At 40.3% G+C, this 20729-nt stretch overlaps 1 protein-coding gene across 2 annotated transcripts in view; it reads left to right on the top strand.

Moving 5' to 3' along the window:
• fhl3a (four and a half LIM domains 3a) overlaps nucleotides 1–8037 on the top strand; it is a 27707-nt gene extending 19670 nt beyond the window's left edge. Inside the window, exons 1-6 of one of the 2 annotated variants that reach the window (XM_029452221.1) lie at nucleotides 1710–1816; nucleotides 1963–2135; nucleotides 3297–3471; nucleotides 5585–5754; nucleotides 5939–6125; nucleotides 6468–8037. In XM_029452221.1, the coding sequence (XP_029308081.1) occupies nucleotides 1980–2135; nucleotides 3297–3471; nucleotides 5585–5754; nucleotides 5939–6125; nucleotides 6468–6619 (840 nt within the window). In that variant the 5' untranslated portion in view covers nucleotides 1710–1816; nucleotides 1963–1979 and the 3' untranslated portion in view covers nucleotides 6620–8037. Of the gene's footprint in view, nucleotides 1–1709; nucleotides 1817–1962; nucleotides 2136–3296; nucleotides 3472–5584; nucleotides 5755–5938; nucleotides 6126–6467 lie in introns of those variants that run through there. The other variant, XM_029452220.1, reaches the window with a different exon arrangement.
• Nucleotides 8038–20729: the final 12692 nt, after the last annotated feature.

Raw genomic sequence — 20729 nt, 5'->3', positions numbered from 1 at the left:
CAGGGACACACTGAGTGATTCGTCTCAGGTACACGGTCGTTGGCTAGTTAGACATCTGCGTTTGAGATGTTTCATGACCTACTTTCTGCAGCTTTTTAGCATGGGATATGTCTATGATGCATATGAATTCGTGGAGGGTAATAAACAGCAGTCTGATTTACTTTGGAAATTAAAGCTGACATCCGACGTCATAGCACTGGCCTCCTGGCTTTGTGAGTCATGCCTCGTCTCGTTCTCTTACCTGGCAAGCAAAGGCAGCACATACCTACCTAGCACGGCAGATAAAATTAAGGTCATTGTGCTCATTTTCAGCTCTTTTACTTTGTTGATCTAATCTTGAGGTTGTGGTTATGGGAGCTGATGGCAACGTTTGACGGATGGTGTGTCAAATGCACAGAAATGTATGTTTAAAAAGCTGAGTTCAGCACCTCGCCGTACATTACACAGGCCAACCACAGCTGCTTACTCTGATAGTTTGCCATAAACTCCAGATGGATACTTAAATATGAGACATCAGGTACTAAAGACGTATCTATTCAGTCATAGATAGAGAGATATGGGAGTCTTGAGATGCAAGCCAGTGTACACACACGGCTGCAGGGCTGTCGAGCGTTTACACTTTCTAATTTACGTCTTAAGTTCGTCGGGTGCTGACAGCGTGTCCAGTTTGGGGAGGGGAGGGGGGTGTTGTGTTAGCAGATAGCCTGTCACTGGATTGAATATGAAGACCACGAGCAGGTGAAGTCTGTTGGATCTTGACTTTCTCACCCCGACTCATTAAGAGCTTTTGGTCTCTCAAAGGGCTGAGACAGATGAAACATGAGAGTCTGGGACTAATGTTTTCTTTGATGATGGATCCTGTGTGATTTGGCTTTTAGTCTGTGTTCTCTTTTTTTCCCCCGTGTCACCCTGTTTGCATGGCTCCTATGCACTTGCATAGCCTTTCTTTGCGTGTGTGTAAGACAGGCAGCACAGGGTCAGTTTGCAGTTTGATTGATTATTATATCAGAGGTGATTATTATTGCTTGGTGGTGGGAATGAATAGCCAGCAGTGCACCCTGCCAGAGGGCTGTATCACTTATCACTGGGCTCTCTTCCAGCCATGCTGTAATGTTTTGGCAACCTGATATTGTTGCCATAATGTTCTCACAATATTATTCTGTCACTTTGTTGTGTGCTCAGTCATGATCAAGGGCCCTATTGCATAGTGAAAACCATGTACTCAGACAGTATACCTCCTGTATCTGTATATGCATGTTACTGTAGTTGCATCTTTATCCTGACAGGAAGCCACTTTTTAGGGAGTCGTGTTCAAACAACATCAAGTGTCTAAGACACACGAATGCTTCATGGAGTTTCTGTATCTGTTGGTGGTCCACGCTTCTCCTCGCAAATAGATTATTGCCCCATAAATATTTAGAGGTGTGAATGATGTGTAGTTCTTCACATGCAAGGATACACTACTGTATTCCCACTTAGTCATGAGAGAGGCTTGTTTTGGCGCTTTAATCTTTACGTTGCAGATTTTGAGCGGGTTGACAGCGACAGGAAGGAGTTTGGTCGTTACAGAGAGAATGCAAATGCAAATGCGACAGCTACCTCTCTTAAAAGTTAATATGCAATAGGGCGTCTCTTATCGCTCTCTCTCTCTCGCTCTCTCTTATTTTCGTTCTATTCTTTCTTTTTCCACTTGCTCCCACTTGCACAGTGTGCTTTGTTTGAGCTCAACTCCATCGATGGTGCAAGCCGAAGTATTTACAGCGTAAATATTAGCAGTGAAAGTCTATACTGATTTACAACTGCTGTGCTGGAAAAGGTGACTAAATCATTCCTAAAGACTCTCCCTCCTTTTCTTCCCCTCCCCTGTTGTCCCTCTGTTCTTGTCCTCCTCTCTTTTGGATTTGTTGCCCTTGTTTTTTTTTATGTTTCTGAACCGAGCGTCTCCTTTTTCTTGTGTTTCAGGCTTACAGAAAATTACAATGGCGGACACTTTTGACTGTGACAACTGCAAGGAGTCCTTGTATGGCCGCAAGTACATCCAGTCGGATGACCGTCCCTACTGCATCCCCTGTTACGACAATCTGTTCTCAAACACATGTGATGAGTGCAAAGAGCTGATCGGCCATGACGCCAGAGTAAGGCATTCATTTTGACATGATCAGACGTGCGATTATCTATCTGCTGCAAAACAGTAACAAGTAGAGTACATACACAAGTTCAATTGAAACATCAGAATTGTTTTGCCTGCGACAGCCGAGGCCAGAGGCGTTATGCTTTTAAGTTGTCCGTCCGTCCCATTCTTGTGAACGCATTAACTTAGGAACGCCCGGAGGGAATTTCTTTTAAATTTGGACTCAAGGACGAACTGATTTAGATTTTTGGGGGTCAAAGGTCAAGGTCACCGTGACCTCTCAAAACACGTTTTGGACCATAACTCTTTCGTGGGGGTTTAAATTTGAATAAAAAGACATTGAGACCTAAATAGTTCTGGTAGCGTTGAATCTTTGTAAACCATGCGCTGGAATATTTAGTCTTTCCGCTCTGTGAGGTAAATATTAATAGTTTAAATAAATATAAAGCACATCAAAGATCTGCCCTAATTAGGTTAAAGCCATTTTACCATGTTTTGACATGGTCTTGGATAACGAAAACAGAAGTTATGTCATGTTAATGACTCATAATTCTTGCTAAATGAGGCTTGTTCTATGTATTTTGTCTGGCAAGACACGGAAAAGGCCAATTTAACGTGCAATTACACAAGCAATTTCCACTAAGTCCACATAGGCCAACAGGCTAATTTTGTCTATGATTGTAAAAATGCAGCATGAGGGAACGTCTCTCTCTTCCCCACAATCAAGTTAATGGAAAAAACTAACATGAAGTGGATCATTTAAGACTGACTTACGCTACTTAGTGGAATTTACAGAATGGGGCATGCTACAGTGTTTGGTAGTTTGCTTAGCTATGGAGGCCAATGAGTTATCAACACCCTCATGGGCAGTGGGTGATAAATAAAGCCAGCACTTTCTTGGCTCAGTGCCCTTCACACTATCAATTTAACTTCCTTGTGAGACTTTTTTTTCAAACAGAAGCATGCTCACAAGCACAGTACAGTCTGCACACGTACGCACAGACGAACCACATACTTGTTGCTGCCTGTGCAGACCTTACATGTGTATGTTTGACTTTGTCTTGCCGTCTTTTCCTTATTTGCCTCCTTTTAGATCATTTATCATTGTGATGTATTTATGAAACGACGTCCAATTCCTTGTTGTCTCCTCTTGTTCTGCTGACAGGAGCTCTTCTATGAGGACCGGCACTATCATGAGCACTGCTTCCGCTGTTTCCGCTGTGATCACTCGCTGGCAGATGAGCCTTTCACCAGCCAGGATGACGCGCTGCTCTGCAACGACTGCTACTGTAATGAGTTCTCCTCCAAGTGTGTCGCCTGCGACAAGGTCGTCATGCCAGGTAAAGACATTTGTGCATGGAGAAATGTGGGAGTTGACATTTAAGGGACTTTCCATCTGTGCTCTCTAAATTATTTTTACATTAACTATCTTAGCTTAAAGTCCAGGAAGAGAGAGTTGATTAAAATGAAATCAAATGAAAGATGGAGTGACACGTGAAATACCTTCCGCATAATTCATTCGACAGTGCCGTATATTATGGCGCTTCACTCGCCCGCTGAGCATTAGTCTTGACGTCCCACATTTTATTTTCCATGAAGTACACAAATTCAAATTTCAAGATGAATAGGCAAATGACTTTGGAAAATTATGACATGACAAATTCCAGGAAGCGAGGACAAATGAAAAGCATAAAGTAACAGATCAAGGAGATATGCAACGAAAGGGGTTTTAGAAAAAAAGAGGGAGAAGAAAAAGAGACGAAGGCGAGGGTCCACCATCGAGCAGCAGCCGCTGCTGGATGTGACAGAGTAATTGTCAGTCTGCTTGACTTGTTGTCTGTAAGCCAGATCCCCAGGGCTGGTGGTCTGCCAGCAGACTGATGATAACAAGAGATAAGCAAGTTAGTTATTCCAGCGCCCCTGTAGCAGCTTACACAGCCCTCACAAAGCAGCAAATGATTCCAGGAAAAGTACAACATTCCCCTTTATTTCCACTGTAGCTAATCTCATGTTATTTTATGAGGATCATACATTTGCATTACAGAGTATAGTGTAATTTACGCTCAAATGCCTTGATAAGGAAAATTTAGAGTATTAAGATTAAAAACAGCTTTCACCTTTTATACTTTATAAAAATGTGTACAACTTTTAAAAAAACAGGCGCACACACTTGTCGTTGTTTGATTGGATGCTTGGCTGAAGTTGTTTATGTTGGCGACAGAAGGAGAAGAAACTTTATACCGACACAGTGTAAATGTGTAAATGTATTTCTCACAAGATGATTTGGTTAAAAAGATTTCTCTGATAAAACTGCTGCAACTGTTCTCCCAATGCATGACCACCATTGGTCACACAGGAAGTTGCATGTCTCCCAGACAACGGTCCTCTTCTCGTCTCTCAGTTTATTCTTTGGAAAATCCTCCTCCTCCTCCTCCTCCTCCTCCTCCTCCTCCTCCTCCTCCTCCTCCGACAGACAGACAGACAGACAGACAGACAGACAGACAGTAAAATTTACATAGAATATGTATATATATATATATATATATATATATATATATATATAGTATGTATAATAATATACAAAGGAAATCCATTGATGAAAGGTCACACTAAAAAACCTACATACTTAAGCAACAAAGTAGCATGTGGGGAAGGACAAGCGGGTACTGAGGTACTTAAATTGAGTATATGAATTTGATAAAATACTTTGAGCATTATAAAATGTAGGCTGTTTTATGAGCCTAAATGTTGTGTCGGCGTCCTACTGTATACTACACCCATTCCATCATTTCAAATAGTTTTTTAAAGCTCTTTAAAAGTGTTGGCATGCTTGTGAAATTGCCCTCCGATATTCAGCTTGTTCACTTTTATTCCATTTGTCAAATACTCCTACTTAACTTCTAATATTTTCGTTGTTGAGCCGCTATAATTCCTGTAAGATTATAACCTAGAGTGTTTTTTCATGGGGCTTTTACAGTAACTGCTGCAGCTCCACAGCACGCAGCCGGAGGCAGTTGGTGTAAAATGTAAAACGTCAGCCCCACACAACCACTGCGTCACCATAGAATAAACCCAACCAGTATAATAAAAAACTCAACAGCCAAGGGATAGAAGATGGATTGGTTGGGGACACGGTGGGGAAAATGGCATTATCCTCTTTCTATACGGCCTGCCGCCAGTTTCCAGCAGTAGGAAAGAAGTGTGGGGCCTGTGGTATTATGATTTAAAATGAAATAAATCTTATTGAAACAAAATGAGTTTTATATGCCTTCAAGCAATTGAAGTGTATCATTTCATAGTTCAATAAAATTACCACCAAAAATACCGTAACAATCCCATGAAGGAGGGTAAAATATGCATTCTACACAGAAAAAGTTACACTAAGTCATTCTTTCCATCCTTCTTTCTCTTTTTCTTCCTCCGCCTCCTGTCATCGCTCTTTCTCTTTGCTAGGTACGAAGAAGTTGGAGTATTCAGGCTCTACATGGCACGAGGGCTGCTTCATCTGTCACAGCTGCGAACAGCCGATTGGCTCGAAGTCCTTCATCCCTGACAAAGATGAACACTACTGCGTGTCCTGCTATGAGGACAAGTTCGCGCCGCGCTGCACACGTTGTAAAAAGGTCAGTAAAGTTATCAAAGAATTCCCACGGACACTTGCACGGTAATTCAAAAAAACAATGGAAACATGGGAAACGTGTGTGGAAGTTATGCGTAGTTATGCAGAAACGTGCACGGGAATATATATTTTAGTTTGTGAATTAAAAGGATCTCCACGTGACCTTTTGACCCCTCACTCATTTCCAGACCCTGGCTAAAGGTGGCGTGACCTATCGGGACGAGCCGTGGCACAAGGAGTGTTTTGTGTGCACCAGCTGCAAGACACAGCTGGCGGGTCAACACTTCACCTCACGGGACGAGAGCCCTTACTGTCTCAAGTGCTTTGGCAGCCTGTACGCCAAGAAGTGCGAGGCCTGCAGCAAACCAATCACAGGCAAGATTACATCACTGTGTTCGACATGATAATATTCATTTGTGCTACTTTTGATTGATTGATTGGATGAGGGTTAAGCACTAAAAACAATATTAATACTTAGATTGACTCTAAAATAGTTTCTGCATTTTGCAATGTGTGCAACCTGGTTTAATGATCTCAAACTCTTAAATAATGATACATACCTGTTCCATTCCAGGAAGCAATATATGTATGGAGAACTCTTCTTTGTAGAAGTGATAGAATAAGCTTCTTTCCCGCATTTGCTTTGTTTTGAAGTATGCATGATCAGGCCCTCAAAGCTCGACATACAGATTAATCTCATTGCTCTTTCTGTCCTAGGTTTTGGAGGAGGAAAGTACATCTCATTTGAGGAACGCCAGTGGCATCAGCCATGTTTCACCTGTTCCCAGTGCTCTGCTTCACTGGTGGGCGCCGGCTTTTTCCCTGACGGCGACAGGATCTTGTGCCGCGACTGCAACACCAACCTATAGAGCCGTCAATCACCACATTCTCGCCCTTTTCTCCCTTGACTTACCGGTCACCCTTCGTCACAGCATTTACAAGAACTCCAAGTTATTACCGAGGAAAGTAACGCAGGCTAACAAATGCTGCCTCTCAGGTTGTTTTTATATAGAGATAAGTTCCTTGTGGTCCCTGTCCGGGTTCGATGTTCATCCAGGAGCTAGTGCTGCATTGTTTGAAATGAACCAACACAAAGATTAACTCTTTAACCAAAAAAAGTTAATGAATTTTGTGAAATAAAGTTTATGGAGTGCCTTTTTAAAAAAAATAATATTGCTAATATGTTATGTACTATTGAACCAAAGAAATGCAAAATGCTCGTCACTTTGCTAAAAGAATCGTTCATATTTTCTATTAAGAAGTTGCCACTTGAGGTAGAGGTCAGGCTCTGAAGAGAAGACACAGAACACTGATGCAGTCGAGTATGTAAACCTCACAATCTATATTTCAAAGTATGGTGGAGGTTCTGTTCCAATGCTCTTATAACTACACTTTTAAGAAATTTAAATTAAAGTATGAACAGAAAGTAAAAACAAGAAGAAAATGTATAAACACTTTGCTGATTATACTTTCAGTAAAATAGTCAGATGATGGTAGTTGTGATCAATAAAGTCATTTGCACTTTTGATAAGATATTCTCTTCAAGTTATGTGCACATAAAGACGCAACTTAAAACACATGGAACACAGAACACTTTTTTTGTCATGTACAGTATTTGCTTTGCAACAACACTTACATAAAGTTCAATCTTATTTCTGTCTTTTTCATTTGTTGTTATGAATCTTTTTTTTTTGTCTTTCTTTTTTTTTATCACCGTTGCTCAAAGAGCCAGCATTTATAACCCAAAAGAAGCTGAAATAAAATGCAATACCGTTCTTGTTTATTGCAGGAGTATGCATGTCTGCTGTTGACGCTGTTACTGTTTTTTGTTTATCATTGTTAGTTTTTAACATGTATGTGAAAAAAATACCTATATTTCATTATTTCAGCTTTGATGCTGGTGAGTCAGAGTTGCCTGATATACATTTAAAAATGGAAAACATGTCATTGAGGCGATAACAGTATGAACTTACTGTAAAAATAAAAAAAGATGATAATTGACACAGCCAAATGCTACATGTTTAGTTTTATTTGTAAAGTCTTATTAAATAAATGTACACTGACTGATCTTTGCTGTGCAGTTTTTTTGTATTATGTGTGTATTTGTGGTTACAGTGAAATATCCATCACTGGTTTATGAGGTCATAGCTTTCTGTTGACTTGTGTTTACTGTCTAAGTCGGAGAAAACCCTTCTGGTGTGCGTGCACCAGGGGAAGGGCATAAAAGTTTGTGAGAAAGTGTTAGAGAGAGAAACCATGTGTGTGTAATAAAAGACAGTGAAAAGTGTTTGTGTGTGTCTGTAGGTTTAAGATCATTTTGTGTGTGAGTGTGTGTGTGTTTGCGATAGAGATAGACCGAGTCAAAGGGAGAGTGACTGCACACTGTGTGTGTGCCCGAAAGTGTGTGTATATATAAATATACACCGTTGTTTATGCTGAGTCGACTGTTTCATCGCCTTGATGAAGCACACATACACACACACTCTCCTGTCGACATTGGTGAAATGTCCTCCTCCCTGCCTGCGTTTGAGATTTTTTCACCAAAAAAGGAAATGGAAAACTCGTAGCTGCATGGGGGAGGAGGGGGGGGGGTGACTGGTGGTGGAAGCGGGAGAGAAAAGAGTGTGGGAGAGAGAGTGGGAGAGGATGTTCACATCTGGAGTTGCTCCATGGCACTTTCACTATGTGTGTGTGTGTGTGTGTGTGTGTGTGTGTGTGTGTGTGTGTGTGTGAGAGTGTGGGGGTCAGCTCCACACACGGCTCCCTTTGGGTTTATTGGAAGTAGGAGGCGGTCGGGGAGGTGGCGGTTAGCAGGAAGGGTCAGAGAAAGAGCTGGAGATGTTAACTGTATCATATGCTACATGCACTCTATAAACAGGTTCAACTTTAAAGGTCTTACTATGAATTTGAAAGCTGCCTCCCCTCTCATAGTCTGCTATATCTTCTCACAAACTCTTTATCCTTGAGTTTGTCTCATGTATTTCTTATCGCTGTCACCCAGAATCAAGTTTACCCGACAGAAGTTCCTGAAAAACAGGACATGTCTGAGAAAGTGTGACCTTTCATTTGGCTTGAAGTGTGCAAACAGAAACATAGCTGGTTTCTCACACTCGCTCACAAGAGGTTGGTCTCTTCACACAAAAGATATTAAGCTCACAATTTTAACATTTCACTAAAACTTTAACCCTTCATGCAAAAAACAAACGGCTTTGAACACGATCTAGCCGGACACTCAGCCATCTATAGTTAACATGCTAGGCTGTCGACCTGTAATGTCCTTTCCAGTTTCACCCAAAAGAGACGTGTGTAATTGAACTTATCTTATCAGCCTTTAAGTGGAACTCCACTACTGAAGGACTCTTAGCTTCCTAATCGCGAGCTCAACAACCTTTGCCCCTCTCTAAGATTATTTAAAGAACTGGAGAAGGAAAACACAAAAATTGGCATTTATCTATTTATAGCCATTAATGGCTCCTGTATTACATAACTAATCAGATTGCTGTTTAGATTTAAATTCATTTATGTTTACAAGTTTAGATTACATTTAAATAAATAGATTTGTGCGTTTGTGACAAACCGTTTGGAGCCTGTTGAACTGATGCCTAATGCGATATGGGAACAATTGTTTGGTTAATCCACGTCTCACATTCTCTTGGTTAGCCTATGCTATTTAATTTAATTAAACTGGATCCATGTGTATGTGTGCAGATTCACCAGATACAGTGCAAATAGATAATGTCCAGTCCATGTAGTTTGGCAGCAGCAGACGAGGTTTGCCACTTTCAAACTTAACATTTCAACCAACAACTGGTGTAGGAGCCATTTTGCATTATTGTTGGCATTTGGTATTGTTTGGTTTAAGCCCGGCAATATTATTTTGGACACTTGGTTTTGGTGATCAAATACACTTGACTGTCTGTATATAAGGGGGCACAGGTGACAGGAAATGGGTGATAGGACACAGGTAGAGGGAGCATACAGTTCTCACCAGCTATAGGCTACAGCTATAAGCTACAACTATAAGCTACAACTATAGATCATGTGCATGTGACGTCACGCTTATGTCCCAACCTCAGCCATGTTGGTTGGAATACACAACCAAGACTGCGCCCGTTCACGTGTGAGTTGCTGCAACGCTTCATAATTTTCTTTGTATTTAAACGTCTAAGATTGAAAGAAAATGCCAATCGTGTGCGCGGTGTATAAATGTGGTAATAACGCTACTCGTGACCCAGAGAAACGGTTCTTTAGATTTCCTTAAATCATCAAAAACAACGATCCACAAAAGAGATATGATTACTGTCTACCGAACGCCGTAAGCTGTGGTTTAGCAACATAACTCGTGAGGATTTAACAGAAGAAAAAGCACAATTCACCCGGCGTCCACTTTATATCTGGTAAGAGCTCATGCTAAAGCTATGTTTTCAATGTTTACATTAAACATTTGTGCTTATGATATACCCGAACACTGTAAGACCTTACTTCTCCATATCGCTATCTCAAGCTCTTTGCAAGTGATTTACACGGGCATGGACGAGCACCCTGTCATCTTTCAGTGGTTTGGTAAGAAGACTACCAACCCAGCCAGAAACAAAGAAATTATAAGCATCTAAGCTCTTGTATGCCTTCATTTGTGCGTTGGTTGTCTACGACGTTTGTAACACAAGGTAGTTCACAATATCCGGATATTCAATCGGCGGTAATGAATCCAAATCCTCAATATAATCCAACGGCTTTAGCGTGTACGGGTCAAGGCCGCAAATTTGGACTTTTTCTCTTTTTTTCTCTTGCCTTTGCAGAGGACTCGAGAGAGTCAAAATACTTTGAAGAAGTCGGAGTTGTATTGCTGTTGTTGTTCGCTTTAGACGCCATTGTTGATTTGTTATCCAACCAACATGGAGTCGCACGCATACGTCACACAGTTTTGTCACGTGTTTGCACACTACCTATAGGCTACAGCTATAAGCTACAGCTATAAGCTACAGCTATAAGCTACAGCTATAAGCTACAGCTATAAGCTACAGCTATAAGCTACAGCTATAGGCTACATCTATAGGCTACATCTAGCTACAGCTAGCTACAGCTATAGGCTACAGCTATAAGTTACAGCTATAGGCTACATCTATAGGCTACAGCTAGCTATACAGCTATTGTGAAGTAAATAAACTCCTGATTGTATTGTGTCACATTTAATGATTATCACATGTACTCGTACACCTCAATCAAAATGTATTGTGTATTGTGTCACATTTAATGATTATCACATGCACTCGTCCACCTCAATCTAAATGTATTATTGCACAACATGTATTTCTGCACAAATGTATAATGAGCACTATATTAGTTATGAATGAAGCACTGTAGGTTCTCTTCAAAGAGTTTCAGGTCCACCTCCATCTCGCCACCTACAAGACGGCCCACCAAGGGGCATAACCGCGCCAACATGGACCAATGAGGGACGACGACACCCTTCTGTAGAGAATATAGCAAAATGATTATGATGTTTTTGTAACACTTTCACTTGTACCAACAGACAGCTAACTGGCTCTTTATTGATTCGGACTGTGGACTTGGTGTGTGAAAGTGTCCTCGGCTGAGGGTATTTTTTGACATTGCTGTCATCATCACTTTAAATAAATAAGTATCTTGATCAACTAGAAGTTTACTGGATTCAATTGAAAGACTATCTCAGCGCCCTTTGGGCCTCAAAACCCAACACTATACAGCTATAGGCTACAGCTATAAGCTACATCTATAGGCTACATCTATAGGCTACAGCTAGCTATACAGCTATACAGCTATAAGCTACAGCTATAGGCTACATCTATAGGCTACAGCTAGCTATACAGCTATAGAGCTATAGGCTACAGCTATAGGCTACAGCTATATGCTACATCTATACGCTACAGCTAGCTATACAGCTATACAGCTATAGGCCTACAGCTAGCTATAGCCTACAGCTATACAGCTATAGCCTACAACTATACAGACTACAACCGAACCAGCTATAGGCCTACAGCTCGACCTCGCCCTCGAACAGATTGTGGACAGACATCCATCGAACTGCAAACCATCCATATCTACAACCGGAACGGCAACAGCTACAACTACGCTACAGCACTGGGAAACCCGGTAGCCTACGTTCACCACCTTTTTTCATTTGCAATAGACCTACAAAAACAACTTCATAGGCTCAAAATCGACCGTAAACTCTATATCTGCGTAAGAACACACACACACACACACACACACACACCTACCTGTGTAGATGGAATAAGAACATTGGAACATTGAAACATTGCCTTTTACAACTAGTGTCAAAATATGCAGCAAACTGTGAGGAAATGTACAAAGTCTAACTTCCTGGGTGGCCATTCTATTAAGAGCTGTGATTATTTACATGTATGGGCATATTGGCAAGAGCCACTGACAGGGTAGTAGCAGTAGGCTAAAGCCTTTTCAAAATTGAGAGGTTAACTGACATATTTTTGCAACTCTTTCTCGTGCCCTCACAGTTGTATTGAGCATGTTTGGACAGGACCAAATTGTTATTATAATTAGTTCATGAAGTTTTGTGACCTCAGATAATTCCCAGCACAGCTTCACCCAGCAGCAAACTGAGCAGAGGTCTAATTAGCAACAGGAAGTGAAAACACCTGTGAGGGTGTGCAGGGCTTTGTGTCTGAATAAGCCTTCTGTTGCAACAAACCTGAATCCTACCTACAAACTTATGTATGTACTAATTGGACTACATTCTGGGTAGGCTATACTATTACCTTAGTACCACCAAATCTCAGATCATTTTCACAACTATCAAACTGAGCTCTAATTTTAGGCCGTTTTTGCTTCACTGCAACATACATCAAATTACATAGTGTCTTTGTTTTGTACTGCATCAGCGTTGACTAGGATTTCTAGTCTGCTTGTGAATTTAGACTTTAATAAAAACCTACTGTATCTTGATTGTCTGGCGAGATAGTCCATTGATTACAAATATAAGTATTTTGTAGTGGTGAGTGTTGCAGCAAGTTGAGGTTATGTACAATGTCTAGACAAGCACACGGTAGCATGAGTCAGTTATACAATGTTATCATCACAGCCTACTGTATCCCATGAACTCCATGCACTGCAGACAACACACCTCATCCGTTTCATTTATCAGGATGAGGGCATAGACAAGAAATTAGTATGATCCCTTTGCATTCGTTGTGCATGGAAAATCTTAAATGCACAATATGCAATTGTTAGTGTCATGAAGTAGCGTGGGATCATGGGAGTTTGTCATAGCAGTTAGCTTCTAGTTAAGATTGTTCATCGTTCAGGGGGTTCTTATCAGAAGACAAATTACCAGCAAAAGGTCTCTTCCTCTTCAAAACAAACGGACACAGTGATTAAAATGGCAGTTTCACGTTAAAAATGTGTGTTTTGTCAAACCTGTTTCGGTGGACATAAGAGGAAGGGGCTCTGAGCTGAGTTGCCACTAATGTTTGCTCAGCTTGTTTCTCTGATAGCTGTTTTTTTGGTTGTTGTTGCTGTTTTAGTTCTTGCCCCATTACTGCAGATACATCCTCTAGTTTATCTTTTAAGTTATTGTTGCTGCTGATTTCCAAACTGAAGATTCAACCAACAGTTTTGCAACTTAAGTTATTTAATTTAGTCCAGAGTTACACATGATTTATTGTTGTGTGCCAATGCTGGTGAATGTTCTATTTTATTGCGAGTCTACCTCAGTGCTGCATTTGATACCGTGACCATAACATTCTTACTCATAGACAAATCAGTGTGTTCTTCAATGGTTTGAGTCTCAAAAAACTCAATAAAACTAATTTTCAGTTTCCATGGGTAATTATGTTTCATCTTCAGCTCCACTGATGGTGGTGTACCACAGGGATCTATTATTGGTCCCATTTTGTTTTCCCCTTTTATATGCTGCAATTAGGAAACATTATCAATCATTTTAATTGGGTCTCCTCTCACTGCCACTCGGACTATACGCAAATCTACTTCTCCTTTTAAGCCAGATAATGTTGGCTGTCTTGGAAGTCTAATGGAGTGCTTATGACTTGCAATGACTTGTAACTAGCTAAACTCAGACAAGACAGAAGCAATAATGTTTGACCCTGATCACCTAGCAAGCAAATTACAACCATTGGTCCACTGGCAAACAATATAAAATCCACATCCAAAGATCTTTGTATGACATTTGATTCTAAACTTAACTTTGAACAGCATTTCAACAATCCCATTAAGTCTTGCTAAGTTGTTTCCTGATTTAGAAAGGATTATTCGTGCCTTTGTCTTTTTACGCCTGTCCTATTGCGGTGCACTATTTGCATGCCACTATATATAGTGCAGAGTGTGTGGCATTGAGGAAGTTCAGTGGAATCAAAACATGTGAATAGATTATTGTCTGAACAAAACATTTTTAGTTGCTCCCGTCCTCCATGTGGTGTTGATGGAGGATATTGAGCAGTACCTGGGAGTTTCCACCAGCGATCAACACCTCAAAGTGTGGTGTGTCGTTAGAACTGTTGAAACTTGGATTCCTTGTGCAAGATTAAAGTCTGGGGCGTGTAGACAAATTGAACATTCAATATTTTAGACCCCAGATGATTTATTGTTGAAAACACATCAACGTCCAAATATGTCATCAATATGTAATTTCCCTCGAACGACAATACACATTTTTATGGTCCTTACCAGAGTTCAAACTTTTATTTTTGTGTTTAACCAACCTTGAATTCCTAAAACAATATTTAATCACTGAAGGTCACTCCCAGAGGAACCATACTTTTCATTCTCACACCTATAAATAAGGAGATTCATATAATCTCTTTGATATTTCCACCACAAATGTGTCTCTACAGCCCAGTTATCAGCAGTGATATCACAAAAGCTGAAAATAGGCAGTGAGGGGGGGGGCAAGATGATCTCCTTTTAAACCAGACACATTGTTTCTGTTTGAGTAGAGACATTGTATGATTTCCACTGTGTTGTTAAATGGATCACCTTCATATCACAATCAAATATTGTCCATAGGATTAAAGAAAGTCATTTTGTGACTATAAGGGGAAAGAACTGTGATTTTATTCAACAAGCAACAGAGGCAGTCAAAAAGTACAGTTTAAATATCAGATCATATTCATTCATGAGATGCATTTAATATATGTAGTGTTCACTGTATGCTGTTTGAGAGACAGAGTATTGACGTTAAATCACTTTTAGAATATTTCCATATTTGAACACGGAGGCTCCCACTGCTGTCAAAAGACAGAAAGTTAAACCCTCTGCCCTCTGGTTTCTTCCTGCTCTCCCCTGGCCTGTGTCATTACTCAGTTTAGCGTTAGGTGTCCACTTGACAAAGTGCACTGGTCCACCGCAGTCATGTCTGTAGTATGTAACCTCAGCAGACGTGGGTTAACCCCAAATGTCTGAAAGATTATACTCTCATTGGTAATGCAGCATACCTCAGTGACTATACTTAACTGCATGTTTGCTACTGGAGAAGCTGGAGGATTGGGTGATGCTGAGTCAGAATGAAATTACGTTACAAAGCATGTCAATTTACAGTTGAACTCAAATACTGAAATGTCTCTGAAATGGCGATTGTTTCTGTATGTTGCACTTTTGTTTGGCTTATTTGAAGCTGTTGTTCTGCACTTAAAGGATTGCACCTATTTGAAGCTAATGTACCTGCAAGATTCTTGCTGTTCGGAATTGTATCCTCATGATTGTTTGCACTTTTTGTAAATTGCTTTGGACAAAAGCGTCAGCTAAATGAACTGTAATGTAATGCAAAACACCAGTTTAAAGAAATATATTGATGTCTGCTTACTGAATGTCTCAGCTTTACTTTCGGTTTGGTGTTAATTTGTAAATGTTCGATGACTAACTTGCTAAACTAAGATGGTAAACATGCATTATATGGGTGGAGGACTTCTTGTTTATCTTAATAATTCCCTTAATAAACATAATTCCCACTGCTAGTTACATATATTTTCTAAATGTGTTCTGTTTCTTCGGCTGAAGTGCCGTACCCCAGCAGAGCAGCTGTAGCAGCTCCCTGCGTACTGAAGGCCTTATGTACTGTGAGATGGAGATAGAAAAGAAACAACATGTGTCCCAAATTGACATTCGCGGGGCTGGTGCTTGTTGGCGAGGTTTGGGAGTCTGTCTCTGTGGCTTGGCCCTATCTATCGTCCTCTCCATTCACTCCCAGCTGAGGTCAAGGAGTTGTGCTTGCTTGTGGGAAGCTCTCATACTGTCTCGTAATGAGCGCTCTCAGCAGGAAAACAAGGCCTTGTTTTTCCACAGTTCAGGGTCGGATGTGTCCACCGCTCTGATCCAACCTCTGCTCAAATCCCTCCTTTCCTGAGGATGACTGATGACAACTGCAACTCTGGACTGCATCCTAGTCAGTGTGCTGTTTGATATTCTCAGAAGGCACACCTGACACCTCGGCTATAGTAACCGACCACATACTTACCCTTGAATATAGGAATGTGATGAATTCTAATAATGCAATTCAGGCCTGAACATCCTGGGGACACAAGAATATTAGTAGCATCTATTGTCTGACTGTGGTTTACAGATCTGCCTTTCTTTGTAATTGCTCTGGCGAACAAAATATAATGTCTGAAATGTACAGTATGTAGTAAAGCTTCTTTGTTCTCTGAAGAGGAAAGCAAGTCGTGTCGGCAGATTATTATCTCAGTTTACGTCTTCTACTTGCTCTTTCAGTTTAGACAGCTGGAATATGTATTTGTTAACTTGTAATGTTGTTCAAACAAACGTTTGGCAGCAGTCAAGGGAATATTCAAGGAGTGACACAAATAAAGATATTTCCTCTGCAAAAACTCTACTTTTTAGGGTTTATTTTTTTACTTTCACCCGACTTGGTGCAGGTGGATTCAACTTGTCAGTAGGTGCAGACATACAGCAGTCACAATCAGGCCGAGTTCATTCAGCGAGGACGATGAAAGACGAATCAAACGAGCCAAAGCTGTCGGGAAATGAGAAACCTCTTGATTACTTCTCTGCTTCAACAGGGTGAAAGGTTGCGATGAAAAACACACTTATACTGCAGGATGTGTTCGAATCCGCATGGGTTTATGAAACCGAGGTGAATTAAGGGTGACCGGCAGTTTGCTGTGCATGCATGCTTTAAAAAAAAACCTTCTCACATTAATATTCGTACAGCTGACTTGCTGGAGCTGCCCAGTATAGCTGCAGTCCTCTGCTGTTGGCAGCTGGGCAGCTCTATTGGAACAGTTGTTTGGAGATGAGATGTTTGGAATGCAAAACATTTGAGGGCTGGATCGACCATGATTGACTGTAATTCAAAATGTCAAGAAAATTTAGCATTGAAATAAAGCAGATAAGCTCTTTCAACGATTTGTAAAGAAATGATCTGATTCCTGTTTAAAAAGAGAAGTTGGAGCGAAAGAGAAAAGTGAGAACATGGAGATTGTCTGTTTGAATTGATTTGATTTGATTTACTTGGACAGGAAAATAATTGAGATGATATATGAGAAGTCGAGACGACGGTTTCTAGATAGATCTAAATAGATAGATGTCATAGATTTCTGCATCAGAGAATGTAGAGAAGAAAAACATTGGAAAATACAAACAGAGATGAATCATAACATAAAGGTTTCTTCTTCGATTGAAGATTCTTCTGATTTAATTATTGTGTTGTTTTTCTTTTGGCTTTGCAACTCTCTTTCCCAGTCCAAAAACTTCCAAAACTCTTTTGACAAACCTCTGGGAAATTAAAAAAAATAAGCTTTTTATTACCTATTTGGATTGACAAATTGCACATACTATGATTTTACGAATAACACAGCAAACCTAGGTTCATATGATAATGATAATGCCATATATTGGTTAGTTATGGCTCATTTGTAGGATGATGTGTTTTATGTTTCTGTAGCCCCCTCTTGTGGTTATTTCTTTCATTGCAATTGTGTTGCACCACGAGTGCACTATAACGCCACAAGCTACAATTATTATTTTGAAATAAAAATGTATTTCATGACATGAAATGTTGCCCACATCTCTACCTCCACCTCCACACTGTGAAATAACTGCCACACCATCACACCCTTCCTCCACCCTCATCCCAAACTAATAATATCACAACATTGTTGATAGAAAGTCATGTTTCTTGGGCTGAGATCCAAAAAGTGAGAAGCAAGAATGTTTTGAATGCAGGTTGTCACTAAATAAAATAAATAAATAAAATGATTACAAATGTACAATGATACCAAATATACATTCTCTCTCCGTTTCCATTTTTACAGCTGTGATTAAATCAAAGTTGTACTACATTTTACAAGCGAAGGTATTGAAAATAAGGTGTGATTATTATACATTTCAATGTTTTAGAAACTACAAAGTACAGTTAAATACATTGCCACACATCCTGTGTTTTTCACATGTAGTACTGATTATTTCCAGAAGGGGGCAGAACATATCAAGTATCATATCTACCGTTCCTTTAAGCATCTTCTAAAATGTTCCTCTCCTGCATCAGGAGTTTCTGACCTTTTCCTGAGCCTCAGACACATTTGGATTAAATTAAACTTTTGTAAATAACAACTAAACCTTGTTAAGCATGCTGCTTGTCTCATGCATACCCCGGGTTTTCCACTTGCTTATTACAAAAATGATTGCTTGATACATCATAGCTTCTCTCTGGGAAATCCTACTTCTCCTTTCTTCCTTCTGCAGTAAGTGTCGAGCGTAGAGTCCGCTACAGAAACGGCACATGATACTGCGGAACATCAGTGAATCTCTCAAGGACATTTGAGCATCTGGCATTACCGATGAAGATTGAACCCTCGTTTGCCAAATTTGTTCTTACTACACCACCCTTAATGCTTTAGTTATGATTTCCATTTCAAGTGACTTATGTCTTTTAACTATCATCAGATGTAGGTTTATCTCTCACAAAAGAGTGTTGGCTTCCCCAAAGCATGAAATAGTTTTATTTTTGATTTAGCAGCCCTATTTTTATAGTTATCTGTTGCTCATCAAACATGCCAGGCCGTCAGCTGTGGACGTACAATCCTTTGGACTATTCTTTTAGAATCGAATCGAAAAGGACATTTTCTCTTTGTAGATCTCCAGATTTAACCTCTCAGATCTCGAGCCACGGAGAGAGGACGGTTGTGGAGCTTCAGATATGGAAATTATCACGGTTCAGTGGGATGGCTGACACGATATCTCCAAAGGCTAATCTTTAAAGAGCTGGAAGTCACTATAGAAGAGTCCAGTAGATGCTACTGGCAGTCACTGAGGGACTCTGGGAGAATCCAGTGGCCTCGTGCACCCATGACCTCTTATTCACACGCCGGCTGATGACAGAACGCCAAGGAGAGATCTCTGCAATGATGTCATTGATGTTGAGCATTATAATGGAACTGAAAACATGAAAAAGATGGAAATGTCTATACATCCAAAGGGTTTTCACATGCATTTTGAATGAGACATTGACTTTAAAAGGTCAAATCACCCAAAAGAATTACCTTGTGGGGGTATTTGCAGAGATTTTGACATTGGAGGTGAATGGAAGTATCCTTTATTTATATTGATTATTTATGGCCCTCGCAGCATTGAACAATTACTTTTGAATAAACAGCAACTTTCCAGAAACAGGCCCTTGTTATTTTATATAAATAAATGATAATTCACAGACTTTCATGTGGACAAATTCCAGCAGTTTCTAAATTTGAAAGGAAATACTTCCTTATGAAAACTTTAGAGGGAAGTCTGGGGATTATCCTGAGGAAGCAATACATCATTCCTGGAAAATGATATTGCAGCTGAAGTGAGCAAAATCAGCATTTGGTATGTTTTTTGTATTATTAAAAATGGAAATTCTGAGAGTTTTTCTTCCACTTTTACTCCTTAAAAGCATTACTGGTACAAACAAACTGTATACACGAGCAGAGAAGTTCATCCTTGACTTTAGTAACAATATGTGTGACACACATTGCTGTCAAAATGGAAGAAGAGGTGCTTGTTTTTGTCTTTTTTTTGCACCATCTTTTCTTAAAGGTCCACTTACTATGTGTGGAGCTTTCAGCTGCATCTTGCAGGTTGCTGTTCCACACTGATGACACCTGAGCCGGCTCTATTCCCTGATGAAGGCTGTGAGATGCAGATGAGAACTAGTATACAGTAATTGAATAATTGAGTTGAGATTATTTTTGTCTGACAAACCATAAACAGGATTGTGCCAATCTTTGTATTTCAGGCTCTGGGTTATGAGTTGTGCTATACGCTTTTTGTTTACGTTTGGATCAGCGATTGTGCATTTAAGTCAAGCAGACATGGATTTGGTGTTTCGCTATTGACGTGATGCTCTCCCTGGGGTCTGCCTTAAAGGCCAAACTAAAGTAATGAAACCATTTAGTGTTATGGATCTTGGCAGATCAAAAGGTACCCATATACTCCATTTCTCTTGGAAAACATGGGAGTTGGGAACAACAGAGTGAAAAAAAGAGAGAGTGGGAGGTGAGGGAGAGCTCCGTCCAATGGAGCCAGGGTAAGAATTTATGGTCAGGAAGAGCGATGAATGTGTAATTTACGGTGCATACTCTACCATTCCCCCTGCCCTCCCTTTTGGTAATGAGAAACGGCTGTTTTGTTGTAGGGCCAAGGCATGGTACCCCCTCCCTTCTGGCTATGACACACCATTAGTTTTTATTTCTGTCTCTACTTTTACGACCCCTGCCCAGGCGCCAGCATTTGGCCGGTGATCGGGACCATCACACCATCGAAGCTCTTCCACCTCCCAAGATGGCCTCCTGTAGCCTGAGGAAGACTATACCATAACTACTGAGGAATCTTAACTGGAGATAGAGGTGTTGATTGATTTCAGGTCAGAGAAGGATACTTAGTCGTGCAGATGTTCCCCATAAAAGTATGATGGCAGCGCGAGTGTGATAAATAGTCCTAATTATTTGAGAGTGT

The sequence above is a fragment of the Cottoperca gobio genome, chromosome 16, assembly GCF_900634415.1.
Source record: "Cottoperca gobio chromosome 16, fCotGob3.1, whole genome shotgun sequence".
Classification (NCBI taxonomy): domain Eukaryota; kingdom Metazoa; phylum Chordata; class Actinopteri; order Perciformes; family Bovichtidae; genus Cottoperca; species Cottoperca gobio.
This window is presented reverse-complemented; position numbering and strand designations above follow the sequence as displayed.